Source organism: Athene noctua, chromosome 7 (assembly GCF_965140245.1).
Source record: "Athene noctua chromosome 7, bAthNoc1.hap1.1, whole genome shotgun sequence".
Classification (NCBI taxonomy): domain Eukaryota; kingdom Metazoa; phylum Chordata; class Aves; order Strigiformes; family Strigidae; genus Athene; species Athene noctua.
The window spans coordinates 44460056-44482316 of NC_134043.1; the positions used below are offsets into that span (position 1 = coordinate 44460056).

Sequence of the window (22261 nt, forward strand, 5' to 3'; positions counted from 1 at the left end):
GAGAGAATGGAGTTCCCTTCATGTGCATAGGCAGAATGGCTGTCTTGGACAGCTAGAAAGGGAAAGAAAGATGGGGCTTGTTTCTTGTTTAAAGGGAAGATTTAATATTTTCCATCAGGTCAGGAAGGGTAGGTGACTAGTGGGGATGATACTCAGTTCTCAGGACCATTTTGCATTCATTTCCCTCTGTTCTCCACATGGACAAGCATCCATGTCCTAAAGCCTCAGCATCCTGCTGCCTGCCTAAGCAACAGTGGGGCCGTGGGGGACTAATCCCCTCACACTTACCAACGGTCACATAGGAGATGACAAATATGACAAGAAAGCACACGAAGTGTGTCACCTGTGTACAAGTACAGTTTACCTACCATTTGTATGGTGCTGATTCCAGTCAATGGCTCGGCCTGAAGTTCCCCATAAGCATGACCGCAAGAAGGGAAACTAGAGGAAGAGCTCTTCATTGCAAACTATAAAACCCCACACAACTCATTCAAAGTGAAGGTTTTGTATCAGGAGTTGAAAACACCAGGAAGCAAACCAAAAGAGACTGCAGTGGAGAAAAGGGAGATCCGACTCTTCCCAGCACCTTCCCTCCAGGAGGCATAGCAGGCAAACTCCTGCGTCAGACCAGTCAGCGGGAGAAATCTGCAGGGTCCTTCTCTTCTAGTTCTGTTGGAGGGGACAGCAGTTCTGGGCTGGGAAAGCTCCTGCTTGTGAGAAAGCCATGACATTGTCTCCTCACCGTGCAATCATTTGTGTGGGAAGGACAAGGAGTTGCTATTTTAATTCTTGTCCCACCTGCAAGGATTGTTGCTTGCTGCGTTCCCCCCACATGCCTGGTTGCCATCAATCCTGCACTCTACCCATCTGCAGCCCAACCAAAAGTAAAGGAGAAAGTATTTAGTTTAACACGTCTTTCTCCTGTTACTTTTTCTTTTGTTTTTCTTCATTTAAACACTTAGCAGACAGACAAGGTGTGACAAGAGGCCTACTGCTTTGAAATGCCGACAAAACTGTATTTAGTTGCCAGTACAAGCACCTTAACTGGCCGACTGGTGAGAATGGGCAAAAAAAGCAAGCAGAGGCACTGCATCAATGTAGCAACGGCAAGCCCCAAACATTTCACACTGTTATCTGCTAACAGTGCAGTGTGCAATCTGTCACATGCTTAAGGTGTCCAAAAATCCTATTCAGCCCTCAGTAATGAAGTATTTCCTTATCCTTCAACCAACCAAACACAGCTGCAACAAGGGTTTTTCTCTGGGGAGCATGTCTTATTACTCATGGCCAGTAACACCATGAAAAACCCACAAAAGACCATGCTTGTTGTCATTAATATGATCTTTAATAAATGGAATAATGCACCATTTTACAGCAAGCCTTTTCTTTTAGACCTAAAGAATAGCCTTTTAAATGTTCTTATCCAATGTCTCTGTATCAATACAATCTCTTTATTTAGGTTTATATATAAACAAAGCAATTCTTACAAGTATTCATAGAAAACTCTGTAGTGGCTTTAACAATGTCAGCTTTCATAGTGGCATCCACAGATGATTAAAAAACAAAAATTAGCTTTTTATTTCATACTCACACTGTTCCATGAAACACAACTTATACAGCATAGCAAGGGTATTGGGCAGCTTATACAAAAGAAGTAACTGAAAGCAATTATTTATAAATTCATACATGATATTTCCTCAGTCATTTGAGAGAAAAACCAAAAATACCCGTTAACGAAAGGGTTCTGATGAGACTCCATATTCCAGGGTTTCTCCCCCTTGTCCCCAGAAAAGCTCGCTCAGAAAGTAATGCTCTCTTTACAGTCTTTCATAAGGAAAATGGCAGTTTCACGTCTCCTTATTTCATCTTCTACAGAAGACCCAACCCTAGAAATCAGTCTTTGCCACGTTCCTCTTATACTGTGTTTGGGGGGAAAATAATCAACAGCGATTGTAAAATATGATTCCAGCTTATATAAATGTGAATAGAGCACACTTTCCTCTAGAGACAAAAAGCAGACAAGAAACATTACATACAAACCTTTTTAAATACATTTCAACAGTGTGAAAGAGAGAGGAGAGTCACAAATCAGGAAATTCAAAAGTGACAAATAAAAGTCAGCTATAACTTGGGACTTGCCTGTTTCTTTGTTCTTGTGACTTCTTACAAACTACAGAAACATTAACTATTTTCTTTCCTTCCGAATAAGCAAGATTGAAGTGTGATACTTCATGATACAGTTCTGAAGCACCAAAAAAGTGAATCAAGTGCTCTAGAAATAGTCCTCACGTCTTTTTGCTGTTTTAAAAACAAGTGAATAGGCTACAAAAATGGACTTTGGGGAGATCTTGAAACTAGGAAGTTATAAAAGGTAATTTAAAATAGGTACCAGGCAAGATGCTATGCCCCTGATGAATGTATGCTTCTCTAATATATCTGCAGAAGCCTGCAAGAACTTTGAAGAAATCCTTCCTTACTGTGACAGTTACTGCGTCTGTTGAAGCATGACAAATGCATTCGAGTTAACCAACTGAATGACTTGCAAATTTACACAATTGCTGATCAATAGGCTTTCAAAAATATCTGACAATTACATTATAAATTAATGTGACTCCGACTGGTTCCTGCTTATTATGCACATATGTATATTACACCACAGTGAAATAAATAGAAATGGCCGAAAAGTAATTCATATTAGTAACGCACCACAGCAGCCACTAAATCAGACCTGCATGAAGCCCAGCTCAACATTAAAGGGCGTTAACTGTTGTAAATGAGGATTTACCTTGAAACCTTCCACTCCCACACGGAGTGGAGCAGTTGCACTCCTTGGCAATAAGCACAGCTGCAGAGGTGCTGACCTAGCCTGGCAGCCTGAACCCAGGCAGCCGTTAACACCCCGGACAGGGCCGTAGCCAGGGTTCGCCCAGGTGGTCCCACATTCCACCTTAGTCTTCCCAGGGCTAATCCTCCCAAGAAATTTTTAAAACCACTGCCAGCAGAACCCAACCCTCCTTTGCTCATAATCAATGGCATACTCCTCTTTGATTTCAAGAGCATTCGGCTCAAGCACTAGCAGATTAGATGCTGATTTCCTCTGACATACTTGTGCCAAACGTAACTCTCACTTTGATTTGCAGGAGTGCCTGGATCTGTTCTCTGCAGAAGTTCTGCTTCATAACTGGTTCTGCTACCAATTTTAGTCAGTACAGAAGAAACCTCAAAATGAGAAATCTGATTTGTTACTATTTCACATCAAAAGTGAACCTACTTGGAGGTGGGTGGAATCAAAAAAGGGATGTATTTCTACAGCTAGTGTTTTATACGACAATATACAAGTCTAAAATGTAATTGGATTTAATGGACTAAAATACTACATTTAAATGGCAACCACACACATAACTATAGCTACTACATAAAAAAGCCTTGCAAAAATTATCATGTATTTTGAGTTACTTTTTAATCTTTAAGCAAGGTACCTTAAATTACTCAGCTTCAGATAAAGTTTGTCATGTGCATTCCCAGCCTTCTCTCTCTCTCTCTGCCTCTGTCTCATAAATCCGTTTCACCCAAACAATCAGTGACAAGTCTGTCATGGGAGATCTTGACTGCTGGACTGTACGTCACAGTCTGATCCTAATTTTACTGTGATGCACTAAATACAACTTAAAAATGGCACATGAAAAAGAACATTACACTTGCTACCAGTGCTACCATCTGATGCTGTAACTCACAGAATTTAATCCTGCCATTTATGCACAACATACATATGCATCTAAATACATACAGAGTTTACATAAAAATATATATATTTGGCTTCACTGCAGTATGTATAGCTTTTTGACTGAAGAAAGGCTTAAAGTTGAACAAAAAATAGGCATTAAAAAAGAAGTTTAATATATTTACCTGTTAAAATGGATAGTGGGAGACTAGATAGAAAAATTTAAATCCAAATTTATGCAAAAGACTAAGTTGTCCAGTCTGTAATCCAACTTTCATAGACTAATCAATCCTATTTCAATTTTCTTTGATAAGCTGCTCCATATTTTCTAATTAGACATCAGGTGCTACTGTGCTTGGCAATTATTATGACTTAAACCCATCCTGTTTCAGCAATGGGAACTGCCATCATTTCTGTACAAGTAAAAATTACCGCATAATTAATTTCTCCTGTATTGACTAAATGTGTGAATTTTAAAATTCTCTCTAATTAGGCTGGAATTTTCCGTAACAAAGTTTCAGTGGTAGAATGGCTATGATCTTTTCACAAAAGAAAATTGTAATCTGAACATAGACTCAGTAACGTTGTATTAGTGGACGATTTTTTTTAACATTTGAAAAAGGAGTATCATTACAGCAAAATGCACTGATCAGTGAAACTATGGCATATACAATGTATAAATATATACTTTTAAGTAACGATTCGTTATTATGAAATTTGACCCAATAACCTATTCCATACAAATACAGAACTTCCTCATTGTCCTTTCTGAAGCAGGCAGGATTAAAGATTTCTTTTAGAGAAAGTTGTTAGGGGGCAAGATATGTACTTTCTAAACATATTTATAAGGTGGGGTTTTTCTGTTTGCTTGTTTCCTGAAACCTACCAGCACCCATTTTGCTTTTTTTTTGTCCACAGTGCACTGAAAAAAATGAAACAGTGTTGCCTTTGAAAATTAGGTAATTTTCTATATGGAAACAAGACACAAATGAACCGCAGTAAGGAAGCAAAACATAAGCATAATTTTTTTTTGTTGTTTCTGAGAATATTCTAATGATGACAATATTAACTGGAATTCCTTTACCTTTAGCTGTGCAGCTTCAGTGCATCTTAGAATTTCAGGAAAGGCATTTTTAATACTACTTGTTTAGCACATGAAGCTATACAGCATTATAAGCAAATTCAGGGGAAGTGTTGCGGGTAATCTGAGTTGTAAATATCAATTTTAGAAGAAAATAAATCTGACTATAAGGCATGTCTGTTCTAATGGCTAGAATTCACATTCTAAAACCCATATTATGTTGGTGAGTATCTCTATTACAGGAAACAGAAAAAGAGACAATGCATTAACCTAAGCAACTATTCTGGCTTCTACTAGCACATAATTTTCTAAAACCAGTAAGATTTTGGATTTTGGCTTATATATACAAACATCACAAATGTTTGCTCTAACATTTTACTTGAATTATACATTATAAATTACCATAGCAAATATTCTACTGTTGCCTATTTGACAGTGGCACAACTCATAGGTATTTACACTATCATTCCATTTTCATTTTGCTATATTTATCTTGTCTGCAATATACATGAGAAGTTGATAGAAAATTATCAACTTTCACCATTATCCCTTTTTCTTAAAAAAAAACCCCAAACAAAACACAGTAAAACACATTTGTCTCCCCTGATTATGGTATATTTATCAACTACCCATGTGTCTGATCTGTAGAATTCTCTTTCTTACATGTATTTCGTTTGGTTAATGATGATCCTCATGGTATGAGATACAATTCAGTATCATTTAATTTACAGAGAAAGTATTCTGTGGAGACTGGATTATGTGCTGTGAGCAAAAAAAGGGCATTACTAAATTAAGCATTAAACCCAAACTGCTAATTTGATCTCATCTAACTGTGCAGAATTACAATATTTTGGTACTTACTTATGAGTTTGTTTTGACTGACCTTTAAAAATAAATATTTTTCTCTATTTAATCTATAGGGTATTTTGTATATTTCTATCATGTTACAAATTACATTTATCTATGGCAGATGACAAAGTCAATACCTTCTGTTAATTACAGTTCATCCCAAAGGCCTTCAATCAAGTGACAGAAATAGATAAAGGAAAAGAAACTATTATGTTTGCTTTAGAAGTGTTTAAGGAAAAGTGAAGAACATTTTCATCTGGTACTAGAATGATTTTGATTGCACTGAGCATAAAAAAAATTTAGTTTCAAGTTAGATAAGAGTGTCCTAAATATGCTTTTCAGCCCACATTCTGAAATGCTGATGGATGGTAGATACGAGGCAAAGCAAAGTCAATGGGAGAGGAGTGAAGAATCTTCAATATGCATGATACAGCAATCATCACAAAACAACATACCATTCTTCAAATAGAGACTCAAAGAAGGCCAAAAGAGAAGAAAACCACAGCCAGCATTATGAACAAATGCCAAAAATTCTGATTCAGGTCTTGAAACCCAGCTGAGCAACTGGCAGGTTTTCAACATCTGGGATGTGAGATTGCAGCAGATGGGAAGCTGGAGAGTGAATTAGAAGTTTAAAAAAAACAGAGAAAGGCTGTATTTTTGAAGCGGGGACATATAACTGTGTATTTATACAGGTGGATAACAGAATTATGCCTCAGAGACAAAAGGTACTACTTGAACTGGTGCTCAAAGAACACAGGGAGAACAAAATGTGTCTCATGGCTTGTATTTCTACAACTACACTTAATCAAAGTCTAGATGTTCAGAGTTATCTCTTAGAGATATCTGGGAGAATGTAAGAAACATTAAGAAGCATTACAAGGGAAAATCATGGCAATCCAGCAAAAACAAGGGCGTTTGGGAAACAGCAAGAATCAGATGTAGCAAGGCATGTATTATGCTAGTTGCATCATCAGATATAGAAGAACAGGGTTGACACAAAGTTTACCTCAGGGGGAAAAAATAATGTAACAGCAAGGAAACAAATGAGCTTGAAAGCACAGAGCATCTGTTTCAGTCAGCTGAAAGGAGACAGGCTGGGGGAAGCAATTGTTTGCTGCCAGGATCCTGCCACAGGAGTTTGGCAGGCTGACTGAATAGATTTTCTTTCTTTGAACATCACCAGTTTTCAGATACAGCGATAAAACTTCGCTCAGTACCAAAGAGTGACATGTGTTATCTCTTTTTTATCTAAATAGCCTTTACGGAAGTGTTTTCAAACAGAATATTTCTCAGGTGGAAGGATATTTCTTAGGCGGAAGAAGGTCCTGATCAATAAGGATATTAATTTTCTTCCAGTCTCGGTAAAATCAACCATTCTAAAAAAAAGGGTAAGGTTTCCTTGAGATGGTGAAAAAACCCATTTATCTCGATAGATATTACATTCATGTTCACTGACACCTAAAATCAATGTGCATACAAACTGAAAGAAGGGTCAAGAGGAGGGGAAAAAACCCCCAACCCTCCCCTGCAAACACTCATAACCATGAATTATAAAAGCATGCAATAAATTTTAAGAAGAGGAATGAGGGGCTTTAAAAACTCTGAAGGAAGGATGAGTGTCAACACAACTCAGCAACAACAGTCAATTAGGATGCACCTACCTGCATAAGAAATCAGGCTGATTTTACCCAAGACTGTCTGTAAGGAGGTAAAAATCACAAAACTGTTTTGTGCCAAATAAGAATAATGATTCTTCCTCTGTGTAAACCAAATACATTCGCAACCTATCATCATTAGAGCTTTTAAGTATGACAGTTATGAAGATTTCTCAATAAAAATGTATTTTTCAATGTACACCATTAGTGATCTAAATAAGGTTTTACATAAATACAGGGGGTGAAACTGCACACCAAATAAAATGGAAAAAATGGCCGACATTGTTTCCTTACATTTGTTCAATGTTTTCTATTCAGAGCTTCACAGGCTGGCATCTACTACTACAAAGAAAACGCGTTTTGATTTGGAAGGATCAAAGGAAAGGTACCGAGCTCTGATTTTTTTGTTGTTCCTTTTTAAAAGCCCTTTCAAGTTGGGGAAAATTCATGCATTGTCACCTCAGAGCACAATGTGATATAGGCAGCTGCTTCAAGCTGGCTATGGTGTGCAAAGTTCACTGTCATGACCGGCTGACTGCTCAACTGTCAGGGAAAAACTAGCAAATAGAAAAAGGGAAATGTGTGGCAGTTTTAGAAACATACTTTTCAATAAAGCATACTGTGAACTATAGACTATTGCACATTTCAACGTGACACAAGAAAAATAGGGGGTTCAAAAGAGAATACACGTTGTAACATAGAAATATACAGACTAGCTTGTGCACAGAAATCAAAACATGGTTATAAGACACCACTGCAGTCAAACCTGTCTTATAGTCTGCTTATGATCTTAGTGACCTTAAGAAACTGGTCCAAACTGATTATCAGCAATACTTTTTTTTGTTACTTTTTTTAAAAAAATATTTTGAGACCACATTTTTGATACACATATATATATTCCGTGGTCAAAACAGACAGACTTAACTTTAGCGATACTAAATAAAAGTGCAAAAACGTTCAAAAAATAAAACAAAATAAAAAAATATGGAAGCATAAGCTAAAAATTTTCTGCATAGCTGAAATCTATTTAAAGCGAGTCCTTGGTAGGGGTTGCTGACAGGAGGAGAAAGCAGTTTTTTAAAATGTCTTCTGCATGTTTGTTTCATATAATGCAAAAAAGGTCATTTGTCGGCTTTTAAAATATTTCACAGGCAGTTCACTCCTGCGTCCTTAGATACCATTGTGGTGGCAGTGCCTCCTTCCGCAAGGTAAACAGCAGTGCTGGATTTGGAGTGGACTGCCCGGTCACTGCCATTATTGTTGACCTCGCAGTGCAGCGGCTCAGTGGAAATGACCCACGTTGAAGGACGCCACCGCTTAAGTGAGTACGGAGTTTTCACACGTTTCTTGATCTTTTCTCCTGAGCCCGATTTGCCATCCTGTGAGGATTCACCTACTGAAGAAAAAAAAAAAAAAAAACCAAACCCAAACAAAAAACAAAAACAGAGTAGAAAATAGCATTATGAGGAGCGTAAGATTAGACCGGAGAGTCCAGGGTTGTTACTCATGCAAAAGCACAAAAATCTTATCACACGAAAGCAACTGCATGGCAGAGGAATGACAGGTATGTGAACTACAGTAACTGCCACTAAAACAAGGGATCGGATTGTGTTCTCTGTCAGAAATTACTTCAGTGAAGTAATTTGTGTTACCTTGAATGCACATTGGCATCAAACTGCAGAATCAGCATTTGACATTTGAGGGGCTTTTGCAATCATAGTATCTTATATTACCTGTAATGGGAGGTACAAAAAAATGTCGCTACTACAGGACAGCAAAGGCTAAACTTTTAATAGCATAATTAAATCATAGGTCCTCTAATCCTACTTCACCTAGCAAAGCATTTCACTTGAAGACAAAATGGTCTCTGTTAAGATCACGAGTCAAGATTTGGGATGTTGGGTTGCAAAACTGGAAAAACAAACTTTAATCATTATAAAATTTCAGCAGTAGAAATCTGATTGTAAAAAACCTGTCGCTTTATATAACCTTCAAACCCTTTCTTTTAACTTAACCTTCAATTAAAGAAAGTTACCGCAATAATCTTTTTTATTTAACCTCAGTAAGATTTCAACTCAAGTCAACATGTTAAGACAAAAATTAAGGTTTCCTACTTAAAAGGAAGGCTTAAAAATTCCACTGCTGTATATTCAACTACATTTCTTGAAAGATCTGTTCTGGTTTGTTTCTAAACCTTTTCTTTCCAAACATGCCTGGCACCCTAGATTATTTCACTAGTGTCACAGTGACTGTCTAAACATAGTCAGAGGTTTGCAAGCACCTTTCAAAGTACAGTGCACTCTGGAATTATATTCTCTTAAAAATGCACACTAGGAGGGCCTTTCCAACAGGCCTAAAGTCAAACTCCAAGGATGTACCTAATTTAACTATAACTACATTATTACATTCTTACTGTAAAAAGGAGAGCTCCATTGTAACCTCTTCTATCTTTGGCCATAAAACTCTTAAGGCAGTTATTCTGAAGGAGTGTATTAAAATCGATTCCTTCTCTAACTACTTTGGTTAATTTTTAATATGTACATAGTAAACTGCTGAAGGATTGCTATAACTGTTGGAGCTCAGCAAAGTAGAGACTGCTTGACCCCCCATCTAGGCTGAGTTAATACAGTAAAAACAGTCACTTTAAAAGTAACAAATCCTGTAAGTAGTAGTTATAACAAATTATTTTAAACAATGCATCTTAGAGCCAGCTACTCTTAGAATGAGGAAAAGTAAGAAAAGAAGGTATAATATGCCCCTGAAGGAAGAAATAGGAAGCTTTTTCAATATGCTTTGCAGCTGTCAAAGTAGGCGCCTTGCATGGAATAATGAAGGTTAGAAATTACTCCTTGCCTTGAGACAAAGTAGGCAGGTTATAAAGAGATAGATTTATTCCATGTATGTGGAAGGAAGACCTAATATGTGCTGGAGTTGATGGAGACAGCACTTAACCAAGAAGATTGAAATTGAGCTGCTAGAAATTCAATTTAAATGGGATTTAGTAAGTATGCTTTGAGGAAGGACAGAAGAGACAGAATTATTTTCTATTCAAGCAGATATATGTAGTTACTTAGCAAAAAAGTGTCAGGGAAACTGTTCAAGTCTTGCAGGCACTTACACTGCATACTACCGCTATCCAAACTATTTGTGGCTGATAGATCCAGCGAATTAGGCCTCTGTGCTCTTCTAGTCTGGGTCTGCCCAGGATTTCTCACTACATTCTGGATACTGACTGTAGCTGTGTCTTGCACTGGACATGGATTACTGTTGTTGTTATTGGCATTTGTTCGGCTGTTATCCAGTGGTCGCTCTCTCCTGTCTACTAGGCGGTCCAGAACACCTTCATCATGGCCAACTTGCTGCTCCCGCCTCAACAAGGGTTCATGCTCATCAGGGCTTGAATTAATATTCAGCCGACTATCCTCTCCACTGAACTGGTTCTGGAGCATTTCCTGGGCTCTCTGTGCTACCGAACTGGTTGTCTGGCCAGACGGCACCGTGCCATTGGCATACTGGGTTGTGCCAGCGTGAGAGTTTATGCTATGGCTTCTCCCAGCCACTCCATTCATGGTAACTGTCACGACATGAGGTTCTGCAGCATTGATAGTGTTCATCTTGGCAACACCTGTTTCCACTTGCTTCAAGTTTGATTTGTGCTTGCCACCAAATTTTAACCGTGGCTCCTTCGTTGAATTTTTGGTGTTTAGGGGGAGGCTAGTAGGCCTCTTTGGAAGGTTCTGTTGCTTGGGTAGAGGGTAGACCTGAGCAGATGGGACATCCGGAATCAAACATGCTTGACCATTGCCAGCTTGCGTGAAGTCCTGTTGTCCTGTCACCTCTACTGCAAGTTTTATCAGTGGATAAAGCAAGCTGGAACTAGTGCTGCTGAGTGGATCTGGCCCGCTAAACTGCTTAAGTGAATGTTCCATCAGATTCTCATCAGAGCTTTCTTTCAGGTTCTTATCCACTTCTTTTGGATCCAATTTATTTGTCTCTAAATCCTCCTCTGTCAGCTGCAGACAAACAGGTGTGGGCCCACCTGGCTGCATGACGTTTGTAGTATGTAAGTTTGTTTCATCCGAATAAGGCATTTCGGATATGGTGGTCATGCCAGTGCTAGGAGTGAGACCAGTTGTATTGGTGGTGGTAGTATTGGTGGACAAACTGGTGACACTTGTCTCAGGACTAGGGATGCGAGCTTGCGCTTGCTGTCGCTCATAGTTAATGGAGTTTCTGTTCTTCTCCCCAGAAGTCAGTGGTGTAGTGGACATTGAATGTTCAGAAGAAATGTTCTTCACTATGCTGTCAGCGTGGTGGATTGAATCTTCAATGTAGGAAGAGGAAGAGTAATCTGGATATGGTCTTATCTTTGATACACGCCTATGATGCGACAGATTCCTTTAAGAAAAAATAAGTGATATTAAGATCATATATGTAAAAATCACCTCATATTATAAAGCCTCTCATTTAAGAGAGATTAATGTCTTTCTGCTTCTTTTCATGCATAAACTAAGGACAGATACAGTACAAACTGAGATCTTTCAGTAAGTTCCTTGAAAAATCCTGGGTAGCAGAAAATCGGTTTAACTAGGACAGCGATTTTGTCATGAATGTTATTTATACAACTAAGTCGGATAACAGTAATCTTCGTCTATTTGTCCAATACGCTGTTTGTCAAGTTCACTGCTAAGGTACTGGTCTCGTTTCAGAGAAGTGATGATGAAGGAGTGCAACAAGAACTCAACACACAAGATGGAGAAAGCAATGCTGGGAAAAAGTCACAAGGTCCCAAACAATGAAAAATCTATTATTTTAACAATTTAGGTATTTTACAATTTGAACGTAGATTTTTTCATTACAATAAACACTGCCACATAGAGCAGCATTATTCTTCTCTCAAATCCAGATCTCTAGTGTATACTATTAAGCACTAATATCTGTTCTGCATATTCTCTCTCCTTCTGGATCATATATAAGCAGAGAATGCGCAGCACTCCTCTCCTTGGGGCCAGAACAATGATGACTTAAACGACGGCCCTGCAGTTCTGTAACTGAAAAGCTACAGGTTTGAGACTCAGTGATTTCCTGGACTCATATTGCCTGCAAATTCACAGTTTCTAGCAGAATATTTTAAACAGAAGGTTTATGAATCATTTAGCAAGAGTCCTTAAAGACAATTCATAGTCACTTCATACCTTTGCAAGCCTATTTAGACAGTTTGCCTAAGTTCAGTTTAAGATGCCCCTCTGTGAGAAGTACAGTTGTTTACATAAAAGGTGCCTCAGTTCTGGGGACACATGGGAGGTCTCCAGAACACAAGCAATAAGGATCATGTCACACAATACCCATGTGCAGACTAGCTCATGTAACACACACCCACTTCACGGGTGCATAAACATTAAGCTAGCAGAGTGCTCTAGCTTCCTTCCTGGAGTGAGCTGAGCATTGCACTGGGCATTTGCTGCTGACTGAAACCAAATTTTTTCTCTTCTTACCGCTCATTTTGCATGGCAGTTGACATAGGGTTGACTGTTGGACTGACTGATTTGTTTCTCTCCCAAATCATCATGAGTTCTGCCATCCTCTCTTCAGCACACTGCGCTGTCAGTCGAGCTTCAGCATCTTGATCCCAACAGTCTTCAATTGTTTCTTTAAGTGACCTCACAGCCTGCCGGGAGATAAACAAAACCCCTTTATCTTATTTTCCCTTTATGTTGTGCTTCTAATTTACTGGTTTGTGACAGCATTCTGTATGCATGAAAACAGTCATAAGCTAGTGAGGAAGAGAAACAGAAGATACACAATTTAATTCAAAGCTACTTTACCCTAATAAAGTGATATGCAGGACTAATGTTATACCTCATGTACACCCCCACTGGGAAAACAATTACTTAGGACAAGCTACTTTCACCAATGTCCATACAACCTTCAGCCAGCCCTCTCTGACATGCACACGCTCAGCTCACTCTCCCTGCCTTATGAAAGCTGCATACTAAGGATTGATGATATTCTGGAAATGCCGTCATCGTTATCCTCACAATTCAGCTAGAGGTCCCTGCCTTGCTTTCCTGCACTGTATGCAAATAACACAGCCTTGCTCATTTCATCATGCTTTTCTTCTTCTGTTCACTACTGTAACACCCAAATGCCTCTTAGATATCAGTGAATTTGTCTGCACTATAGGAGAAGATTATTGCTGCCCTTGTTTTACAGATGGAGAAACAGAAAGAGACACACTTTCCTGGGATCACACTGTGGGGTGAATGGTGCAGCCAGGATTAGAGCTCAAGACCTCCAAAATGTGTTGCCATATGGCCAGAGACCCGGAGAGGAGACAACTGAAATGATGAGCACTGAACACTTCGGCTTCCACTGCGTCCAAAGTACAAAAACCAGGCAGACATTTATTGGCCTGTGCTGCCAGTCCGTGGCCCATGGATAGGATGTGGTTTGCCAGAACATCTCGCATCTACAGCCCAGCTTTAACCTCTCCGGCACCAATGACTGTGCACAGTCCCAGCTGGGCACGGAGGCATTCAGTGGGTCCTGCTGACTGCCTCTGTGCCAGAACTGCCTTGTTCACTTCTGGCAGTGAAAGCCAGGACTAGCTCTGCATGCTGGCCAAGAGCTCCTCACCCACAGAGCGGGCTCCTGGCATCGCTTGCATCTGGCAAGTCACTGCTGCTTAGTGATGCAGCTATGGCTGCACAGGTGGGGATGAGCTCCCACACAAGCAAAGCTTTATCTCCCTTCCCACAGTAGATCAAAGAGGGGCTAAGCAACTACACCCCTGTTAAGCTGAGCAACAGAAGTCTGAAACACCCTTAGGAAAAATGACATGATAGTATACTGGATTCGTTTTTTCTCTCAGAATAAAAAGCCTTCATTTGACTTTTAGGACTTGATTTAGTCACAGTTGGGATATATCTAAGTCAGTGGACGTCCTAATCTTGTCTTACCCCTTTGTAAGACTCTCCTACGGGTTTCATCAGCAGTAAATTTAACTAGTGCTTAATATTGTCTCTCTTCCTGCAGATCCTTTCCTTATGATGTTTTAAGGATCATGAAAGCAGCACAGCAAGGACTGTATAGAGCATTAGCAAAACTGAATTTCTAGGGCTTCACATTTACCACAGTAACGTGTTTTCTATTAATTTCAAAGAAATCTATACTAAAATGCACTGTTTAGAAGTTCTAGCACTCATAAAAAAAATAGAAGGAACAGGAAATCTGCATTATTCTGTTATTCTCTTAATATCCTTCGGTCCTGACCTTTGAAGTCAAGCTTGGGCCCTGCCTTGGCAAATGAGACAAGAATGCTGCTATCATCTCAACACCGTTTATAGGCCTTGAATTACTTTACGCACATCATCTGCTCAGACTGTTGATTTATACCGTGAAAAACTATACTGCTAATCAAGGTCTGTATCACAACATGTATGTTCAAGAAGCAGACTGAGACTGCACAAGTAATCAAAAATTTAGGTTTTCACATCTTTTGAATGCCTTAATTACGTGACCTTAAAAATATGACATTGCTTTTTCTTTGTATTTATCAAATGAAATGGGCAAATACATTTCTCTGATAGATGAATTTGCATGAAAGTGTTATAACCTAACATGTCAGCATAGCTTTAAATAATGGACAAAAGTCTTTTATCCCATGCATTAGATACAGAAGGTTAGGATCTGGGTCCAGGGTGAGGTTACCTGGAGCTTAGTTTTCTACAATATCTCCCCTAGAGTGCTCAGTCAGGTGTTATCCTGGACTGGCATAGGGTGAAGTTGGCTGTTTGATATCCATGAGAGAACTACAGATTGTTTATTTATTCTTATTTTCTCTTAAAGAAATGGTGTAGCTCCATTCTTAAAGTTGGACTTATCATCACCATTATTATTAGTTTGAATTTTTGTAAAAAAAAATAAAATAGTGACAACACAAAGAATGTGTTAGGCAGTTTAAATATAGAGACCATTGCTATCTCAGTGTCTAATAATGCTGATGTCCATCAGCTTGTTAGAAAGCAATTAACATTTAAAATGGTCCTCTGCAAAACAAAACAAACCTTCTTGAACTCTGTTAGTTACAACCGTCTTCAAAACAACTGCCAAGCTTGATTTCTTCCAACAGTGTATTTGTCAGTATGGTTATAGTTAAAACAGTTGCTGCTTGATTTCCTGTATAGTTTGGGCGTGGATTTTTTTTTCACTTCCCACCCCCAAAGAATGGCTGGCCAAAACTGTGTCATAAAAGAACCTCTCCGTGAAGTTCTCAACTCAGTTACAACATGTTTTACAACAGTGTTAATACTGGAGGCTATGTTCCTCTGAAAATGGTTTCATACATATTTACAAGTACCAGCACAGATGAGGCCTTGGGCTCCCCATTATCTGCACAGTAGCTACATACTTATCAGCTATCAAAGTCTCTGAAGATTGAAGAGCGTAATTTCAATAAGGGAATAAGGAGAAGTATCTTTTAAAGTAAGAGACAAATGTCATTTTCATACCCACAATCAAGGTACTTTAGCTTAAAGCATGTATCAGGTGGAACCCAGTAACTGTTTGCATTTCACTTTGTTTGTAATAAAAGACAAACAACCCCAGCTAAGCTAAGGGGATTCGCATTACCTCACCCCTTTGCTGCAGATGAAAGCAAGCACACAGACTCTTACCAGAGTTCAGCTCACTTGCCATAACTTGTTGGCTTGCAGCAACAAGGAAAACTCTTAAGCTATAGTAATTCAAAACAACAAACAACATTACTATGTTTATAGTCTTGAAAATAAAAATTGCAGATCAAATGAAGCCATATAAAATTTCTAATGTAGTTATAATGAAATGATTGCTAGAAGCTGTAGCCTCTGCAAATTTTGAGGACTATACAACTTCAGAAAAAGTTTATAACAGTGTTTATAGATTTTAGGTTTGGAAGAGTACATTTAAATTTTTGCCAACTATTTTAGGGTGTTATTAATTTATCAGATGTTAAAAGGCAGAAAATGCCTTTGTATTTCTCATCTAGCACACAGAGAACATATGGGCACTTCTCATATAATACTACAGATGCTGTCTAACAATTAATATAACAAGTTATGTTCTGTGTATCACACTTCAGCATCCGATCACAATAATAGTATTTTCCCTTGAAAGAAATCTAGCTCTTATGTCAATGTCTTTTTGAAAACTGAATGCCATTTTTAAGAAGTCCAGACAGAAGCAGCTCCCAGTCCTTAAATACTAACAAAAATTAAAAAGAATATATTCAAAAATTGCATTAAGAAGTGAGTGCACCCTATGGCTGGTTAAATGATTGTTTCTTTGAAAATATTCTATCTCACCAGGCTGTTCTCCTTCCATGCTTCTGGGAATTTTGGTCTTTGCTTCTCTCTAGACACCAAGACTTGCATATCTTCAAAAGTGGGATGGTTTCCGACTTCTGTCTGGAAAGCCATCTGGTACTCTGGCACAGATTCCCCTGTTAGCAAAAGAAGGAAAGAAAAAAAAATAAATCACAGATTAAAAGGCAGAGCAAGGGCCTTCAGGTGCTGAAAGGTAGTGTCAAAGTTGCTGTCTATCGAGATGTTCTCCACTTTCCCCCAAAGTCTAACTTCACAAAAAAAGATGAATTAACTGAAAATGAATGAAGTGTTGTTCAGCAACCTCTCAAAGGATAGCATCTTCAAACTTCGCTGGTTGAGTGACACATTCAGAATGTCTGAGGATGACATATAATTTCTGTGAAGCGTCGCTGGCTGAATATATTTATGGACCTCATTTCAGAAGAAGTCCAGCGAGATTACAAGTCTCTGCACATGAAGTGCAGCTATTTGACTACAGAGAGAATGATGCGTGTCAGATTAACTCTATATGCTCTAATTTGTGAAGATGATGGTTCTGACACAATCTCACGTGTTAAATTTTAAAAGTCCACTTCCTCCTGCTTTATGTTACAGGTATGAAGGATTTCTCCGAATTTTCCATGTCACTAGCATAAATAAAAGTACGACTGAGTAAAGGCTATATTAAATCATAGCACCTTCCCATCTATTCTTTCATGAGGGAAGTCTGCAAGACACTTCAGGCACTTTTACCGGTTCTAGGAACTGAAAGTACTGCCTTTGCCATCAGCCAAACTCTCGGTGTCTGTAAACTCTGCAAAATAATAATAATGCTCAAACTGCACTTACTATGAGGCCTGCAAACTGCTTAACAAGGTAATTTAAGAGTCTTTCAGCATGAACCATGCTTCACACTTAAATACACTATATTGACAACAATCATCTTCAACGCTAGATGGCAGTGACTTAATGGCAAAACCAATTAAGAAAATTATTTCTCCACTTAAAAAAGCTATCGCTAGGGAGTAGCTTTGTTTGCTGCTACCACTTTCCACTATTAATGTTTTTTCCAGTTCTTTTAGTTACCTGGGAAGAGGTCTGTACATCTCATAAATATCTCCCAGTAGATAAGACCTAGTGCATACATATCTACTTGTTTCAAAGCAGATTCACAGTCCCTCAAATTCACTGCTCCTTCAAGCACTTCTGGGGCCATATAGCGGATCGTACCGACCTGGAAAAACATAAAATCAAAGCTTCAAATCAGGAAGCAACTTCCAAATGTATTTTATTATGGAGATTTATTTTTAATACTTTAATAATTAATAATTGTTTTAATTGTATATTATATTTAATAATTAACAATAAAATTAACAATCATTTTAATACTTCTGTTGTTGTTGTTTGATATTTTCTACAGTTAAGAAAAATTCAGTTCTCTTCTAATCAATGTCCTCAACTTCTCAACTCTTATCAGGAGCCTAGTCACAATGAAACCCTTCCCCTACTCTGTCACTTTACCAAAACAAAATAATTTTGCTCCTTACTCGATGTTCTTATATGCAGTACAATGTAGCAAAAAATGTTTCTTCTTCCTGAAACTACTCTGTTAAACACAAGGTATGTACCGTAGAGGAAGAGGATGCTGCTGTACAAGGAACTTGTTCTCTTTATTCCTGGATTGTCAGCAAGGCTCTCCCCAACATCTTCCATGGTCAAAGGTTATTAACAGTCTTGGAAGATATCTACTAATTTCCACTAGGAAATACGTTACACCAGAGCAATCACTCATCAGTACATGTAGGACAGTATTTTGTCACAGGGCTACTCCATAGCCCTGCATTTTAATTAGTATTTTTCCCTGTTTTCTTTGTTCAGTCAGGGGAGATCTGAAAAGAGGACCTGTGCAGTAGTTATTCACGTAGCACTTGCTTTCTAAGGGAAGGTGATTAGCACTGCAAAACACATTCTTTGAATAAAACGTAAAGGTTTTCTGTAAAAAGCACAAAGATGACAAATATACAGAACCATCAGGAACTTACAGTGAGACTATTTTAAACAGAGTGAATTTCAGTAGCTTATATTCAGATGTCAGTGTATCTATACTCACATAAAAAGAAAACAAAAATGAAAAAAACCACTCTCCGAATCACAGCATCATAAAAAAGAAAGCTTAAGAAACCAGTTTCTTCTTTCTGCCTAGAATCCATTCTAACCCACTCCTAGCAGATGTTTTCCTGATCTGTTCCTTAAGTTCATAAAACGATGCATATTCTCTGTAGCCTTACTCGGCAGTCCATTCCAGACCTTTGCTGCCTTCTACAAGATTTCTTCATAACTAACCTACATTTTCCCTCCTACAAGGTAATCCCATTACCTCTTGTCCTATCCACACCGAATGCAGTTTATTCCTTTCTCTTTGTAGCAGCTGTTTACATATTTGAAGACCTGTCTCCATCTTTACTTCTCTAAACAACCCTCATTCTTTCATCTTTTCCCATAAGGTACTCTTTCAAGAATTTCCTGTTATTTTGTCCCTGTTCTTTTTCAGTTGGTCCACGTTTTTCTACATGCACTTACTCTCCAGATGTACTCATTTAAAGTCCAGAAAACTGCAGGTGACACACAGAGAAATGGTTGTAGTATATAGAGCGTGGTTTGTCACCGTTTCAGAAAAATTAACACCAAAACCACCAAAGAATGTTTGGTCTTCATTTAATACTTGCAGTGCAAGACTGAAGGGATCTGTACCACATCATCGCAAACAACATGGCAACCAAACCTACCTTGGATCTTCTCACATCTCACACAGAAAACTTCCGTCTCCAGAGCTGCCAATCTATCACCTTTCAAAATGCTAGGTTTGGTTTTGAGTGTTTAGAGAATAAAACCAGTTTCTTCCTATCAAGGTTTCAACCACTTCTCACGCCTACTGCAGCAGTTCCCCCTTAGAGGAATTGTACCACCTTAACATTCACCTTGTAACAACAGAAACAACTATTTCTCAGTGTTACTTCCATACTAATTTGTCTTCCTTTATACACTGGTTTATCTTCATTTGTACTTACCTCACTAATGGCTGCATTATCTTCCTCACCTGGGCGTACCAGTCTGTTTCCAGTTAACTTCATGGAGAGTCCAAAATCACTAATTACACATGTTCCATCATTCTTTACCAGTACGTTGCGACTGTTCAAGTCACGATGGGATATTGCAGGTTTGTAATGGTCTGTTTGGACATATGGAAATGCTTGTTAATATTTGAGCAGTTCTACTGTTAGGCAAAATGAGAGAACCTCATTATGTCTGTTCAGCTATTATAAACAGAAAATCAACTTATCTTTGAGAAAGCTAACATTTTTGCTTCTTTATAACGAGCTCCACAGTATGCGATCTATAGAAAAGTGACTGACCTTCAGTTTCACTTTAGCTATATAATATATTAGGCTACTGCTATACAGTTTGTGTTTGCTAATAAGCTTCTTTCCAAGGGAGATTTCAGCATGATTTTAGCAGGAGAGACATTGTGTACTTAAGCACAGACCTGCTGCCACCACCCTGACAGCCATTCCAAGTGGTCTCTCTCATATCCACACTCCCGTGTCAAATACAGCGCCAACTATTTAGGTTATGATTGGAATTGGCACCTATTCAGAAGATATGTAGGCAATATTATTCCAGAGAGTCTGAACATGTTCATCTTGCAAGCGATCTGATCTTTTCTGAAGAATAATCTCAGTTTACATGCAATTTATTTTGTTAGTAAAGCAGCCAGCACTATAGAAGTGGTTTTACTGTGGAATTTACTCTTAATTCATGAGTTCCTTCCTAGCATTCATAGATCAGCCTATGGCTGTCTCTTCTCTATGATGGAAGGTTTACACGTTTTCTGGCTGCTAATGGACACACCTGTCTGCACATTTCGAAATGATGAAATTAAGATGGTAGCTGCAGTTTCAACGGCACATAGGAATACTGATTTAGGTATTTTCAACCTTGCACTTTTAACAGCATCTTCAGCTGTCATTCTTTGCTAGAGTTGATGCCTAACATTTGAGATATTTTCTAATATCTCCAATATATAATCAATATATACTAATATCTCCAATATATCCAATAAATTGGATAGTTTCCAATTTTAATTCAAACATTAGCACCTTAACATAGAATTAATGCTACCATCCTTTTATTTACTGCCAAAAAGCTAATACTTCAGTGCCAGGCCATGTTCTGCGGTCTGATACATCACAGATCTCAGAATATCATCTTTATAAACATGATACTTCAGCTGCTGAAATGCTGGCTGAAGCACGCAAGCAGCAATACAAAGATACACATCATTATGTTGTCACATCCAGTACTCTCATAAAACAGTAAAAGTCCAGCAGTATTGTTTGTACACAGTGAAGACTAGGCTCACACCCTTAGACAAAAATCAAGAGACACGATAAATAAAGCTACAGTAGAGTTAGAAGATTTAGTTATTTCTCTTTGCGTATACAGCTCACACACAAACTAAAAATTGCTTTGGTGATTTGTGTCTGAACTGCAAAAACAAAGAGAACACCCCATCTGTTTGCTCTCTGCTAGACAGACATCCAGTGCTTCAGGTCTCCAGTAATCTGTTGCCATGATACAGCAGCACTGCACAACTCTGCCTCCTCCTTTTGCCTTTCTCTGGGGCTCTGCTGGCTCTCACTCCATGTTTTCATACAAGCATCACAGACACAGCCCGCAACACGGGATTGTTCTGAAGGAAAGCACATACAGGAAGTTCTGAGTAATCTCCACTTGCATTCATCATTCCTACTCACCGTACTGTCACAGAGAAAAAAGAAATGCAGGAATCTACTACCTGATATATAAGAGTATCTTGAACATCCTGGCTTGCCTTCCCGGCCTTACCTCCTCGAGGTAGCTCCGTGTGCAGGTACGCCAAGCCCCTAGTTATGGAGTGTGCCAAACGACAAGAGCTCACCCAGTCACTTGTGTGGAGACTCAAATATTTGCACAAAGAACCCTAAAAAAAACCCAAAAAACCACCTGGATTAAAATCATAGTCCAGTTGAATAACCCAAAATCTTTAGAAGAGTCAGTTTTATCCATTGCTCCTGAAAGGTGTAATCCTGCAACTGCTTCTGTGTTTACCCAGATGTTCTAAAACACAAGATTGGACCAAAGTTCCATTAATTTCTAGTGCTACCATTTGGTTTATCTAAAGAAGCAGAACAGAAAATTTATCACGAAATAACATAGATTGCCTTTAGGAATAATGATGTTAATTATAAAACAAAAGCAAAGCATACACTTGATTTATTCTTCTGAAAAAGTCTTGTTGAAAAACAGAAGAGAGGCAACTGCAGACATACCAGCCTGGCTTAATAAGCAGTGGTCTTTAAACCATTAGCACTTACAGAAGAACACTCATCATCTCACTGGCATCTATCTCCCTGCTATAATCTATTCATGTGTCGAAACAAATAAAACCCCAAACACAATTCAGAATACGAGCGAGTCCACACACACTGAAGAAACAGGAAAAAAGAATGTCATGTCCCCCTTTTATTTCAAGAGAAGTTAAATGTGAAAAATGGGGGATTTTATAGTAATT

The 22261-nt window shown here is 38.5% G+C and overlaps 1 protein-coding gene across 4 annotated transcripts in view; it reads right to left on the reverse strand.

Moving 5' to 3' along the window:
* Positions 1 to 1329: 1329 nt before the first annotated feature.
* Positions 1330 to 22261, reverse strand: part of BMPR2 (bone morphogenetic protein receptor type 2) — a 113262-nt gene continuing 92330 nt past the window's right edge. For 3 of the 4 annotated variants that reach the window (XM_074911236.1, XM_074911237.1, XM_074911238.1), the window contains exons 7-13: positions 21556 to 21670; positions 19719 to 19879; positions 17737 to 17884; positions 16651 to 16787; positions 12805 to 12977; positions 10428 to 11707; positions 1330 to 8705 (exon numbers count right to left, since the gene is read on the reverse strand). In XM_074911236.1, coding sequence (XP_074767337.1) covers positions 8455 to 8705; positions 10428 to 11707; positions 12805 to 12977; positions 16651 to 16787; positions 17737 to 17884; positions 19719 to 19879; positions 21556 to 21670 — 2265 coding nt within the window. In that variant the 3' untranslated portion in view covers positions 1330 to 8454. Of the gene's footprint in view, positions 8706 to 8961; positions 9043 to 10427; positions 11708 to 12804; positions 12978 to 16650; positions 16788 to 17736; positions 17885 to 19718; positions 19880 to 21555; positions 21671 to 22261 lie in introns of all 4 variants that reach the window. The other variant, XM_074911239.1, reaches the window with a different exon arrangement.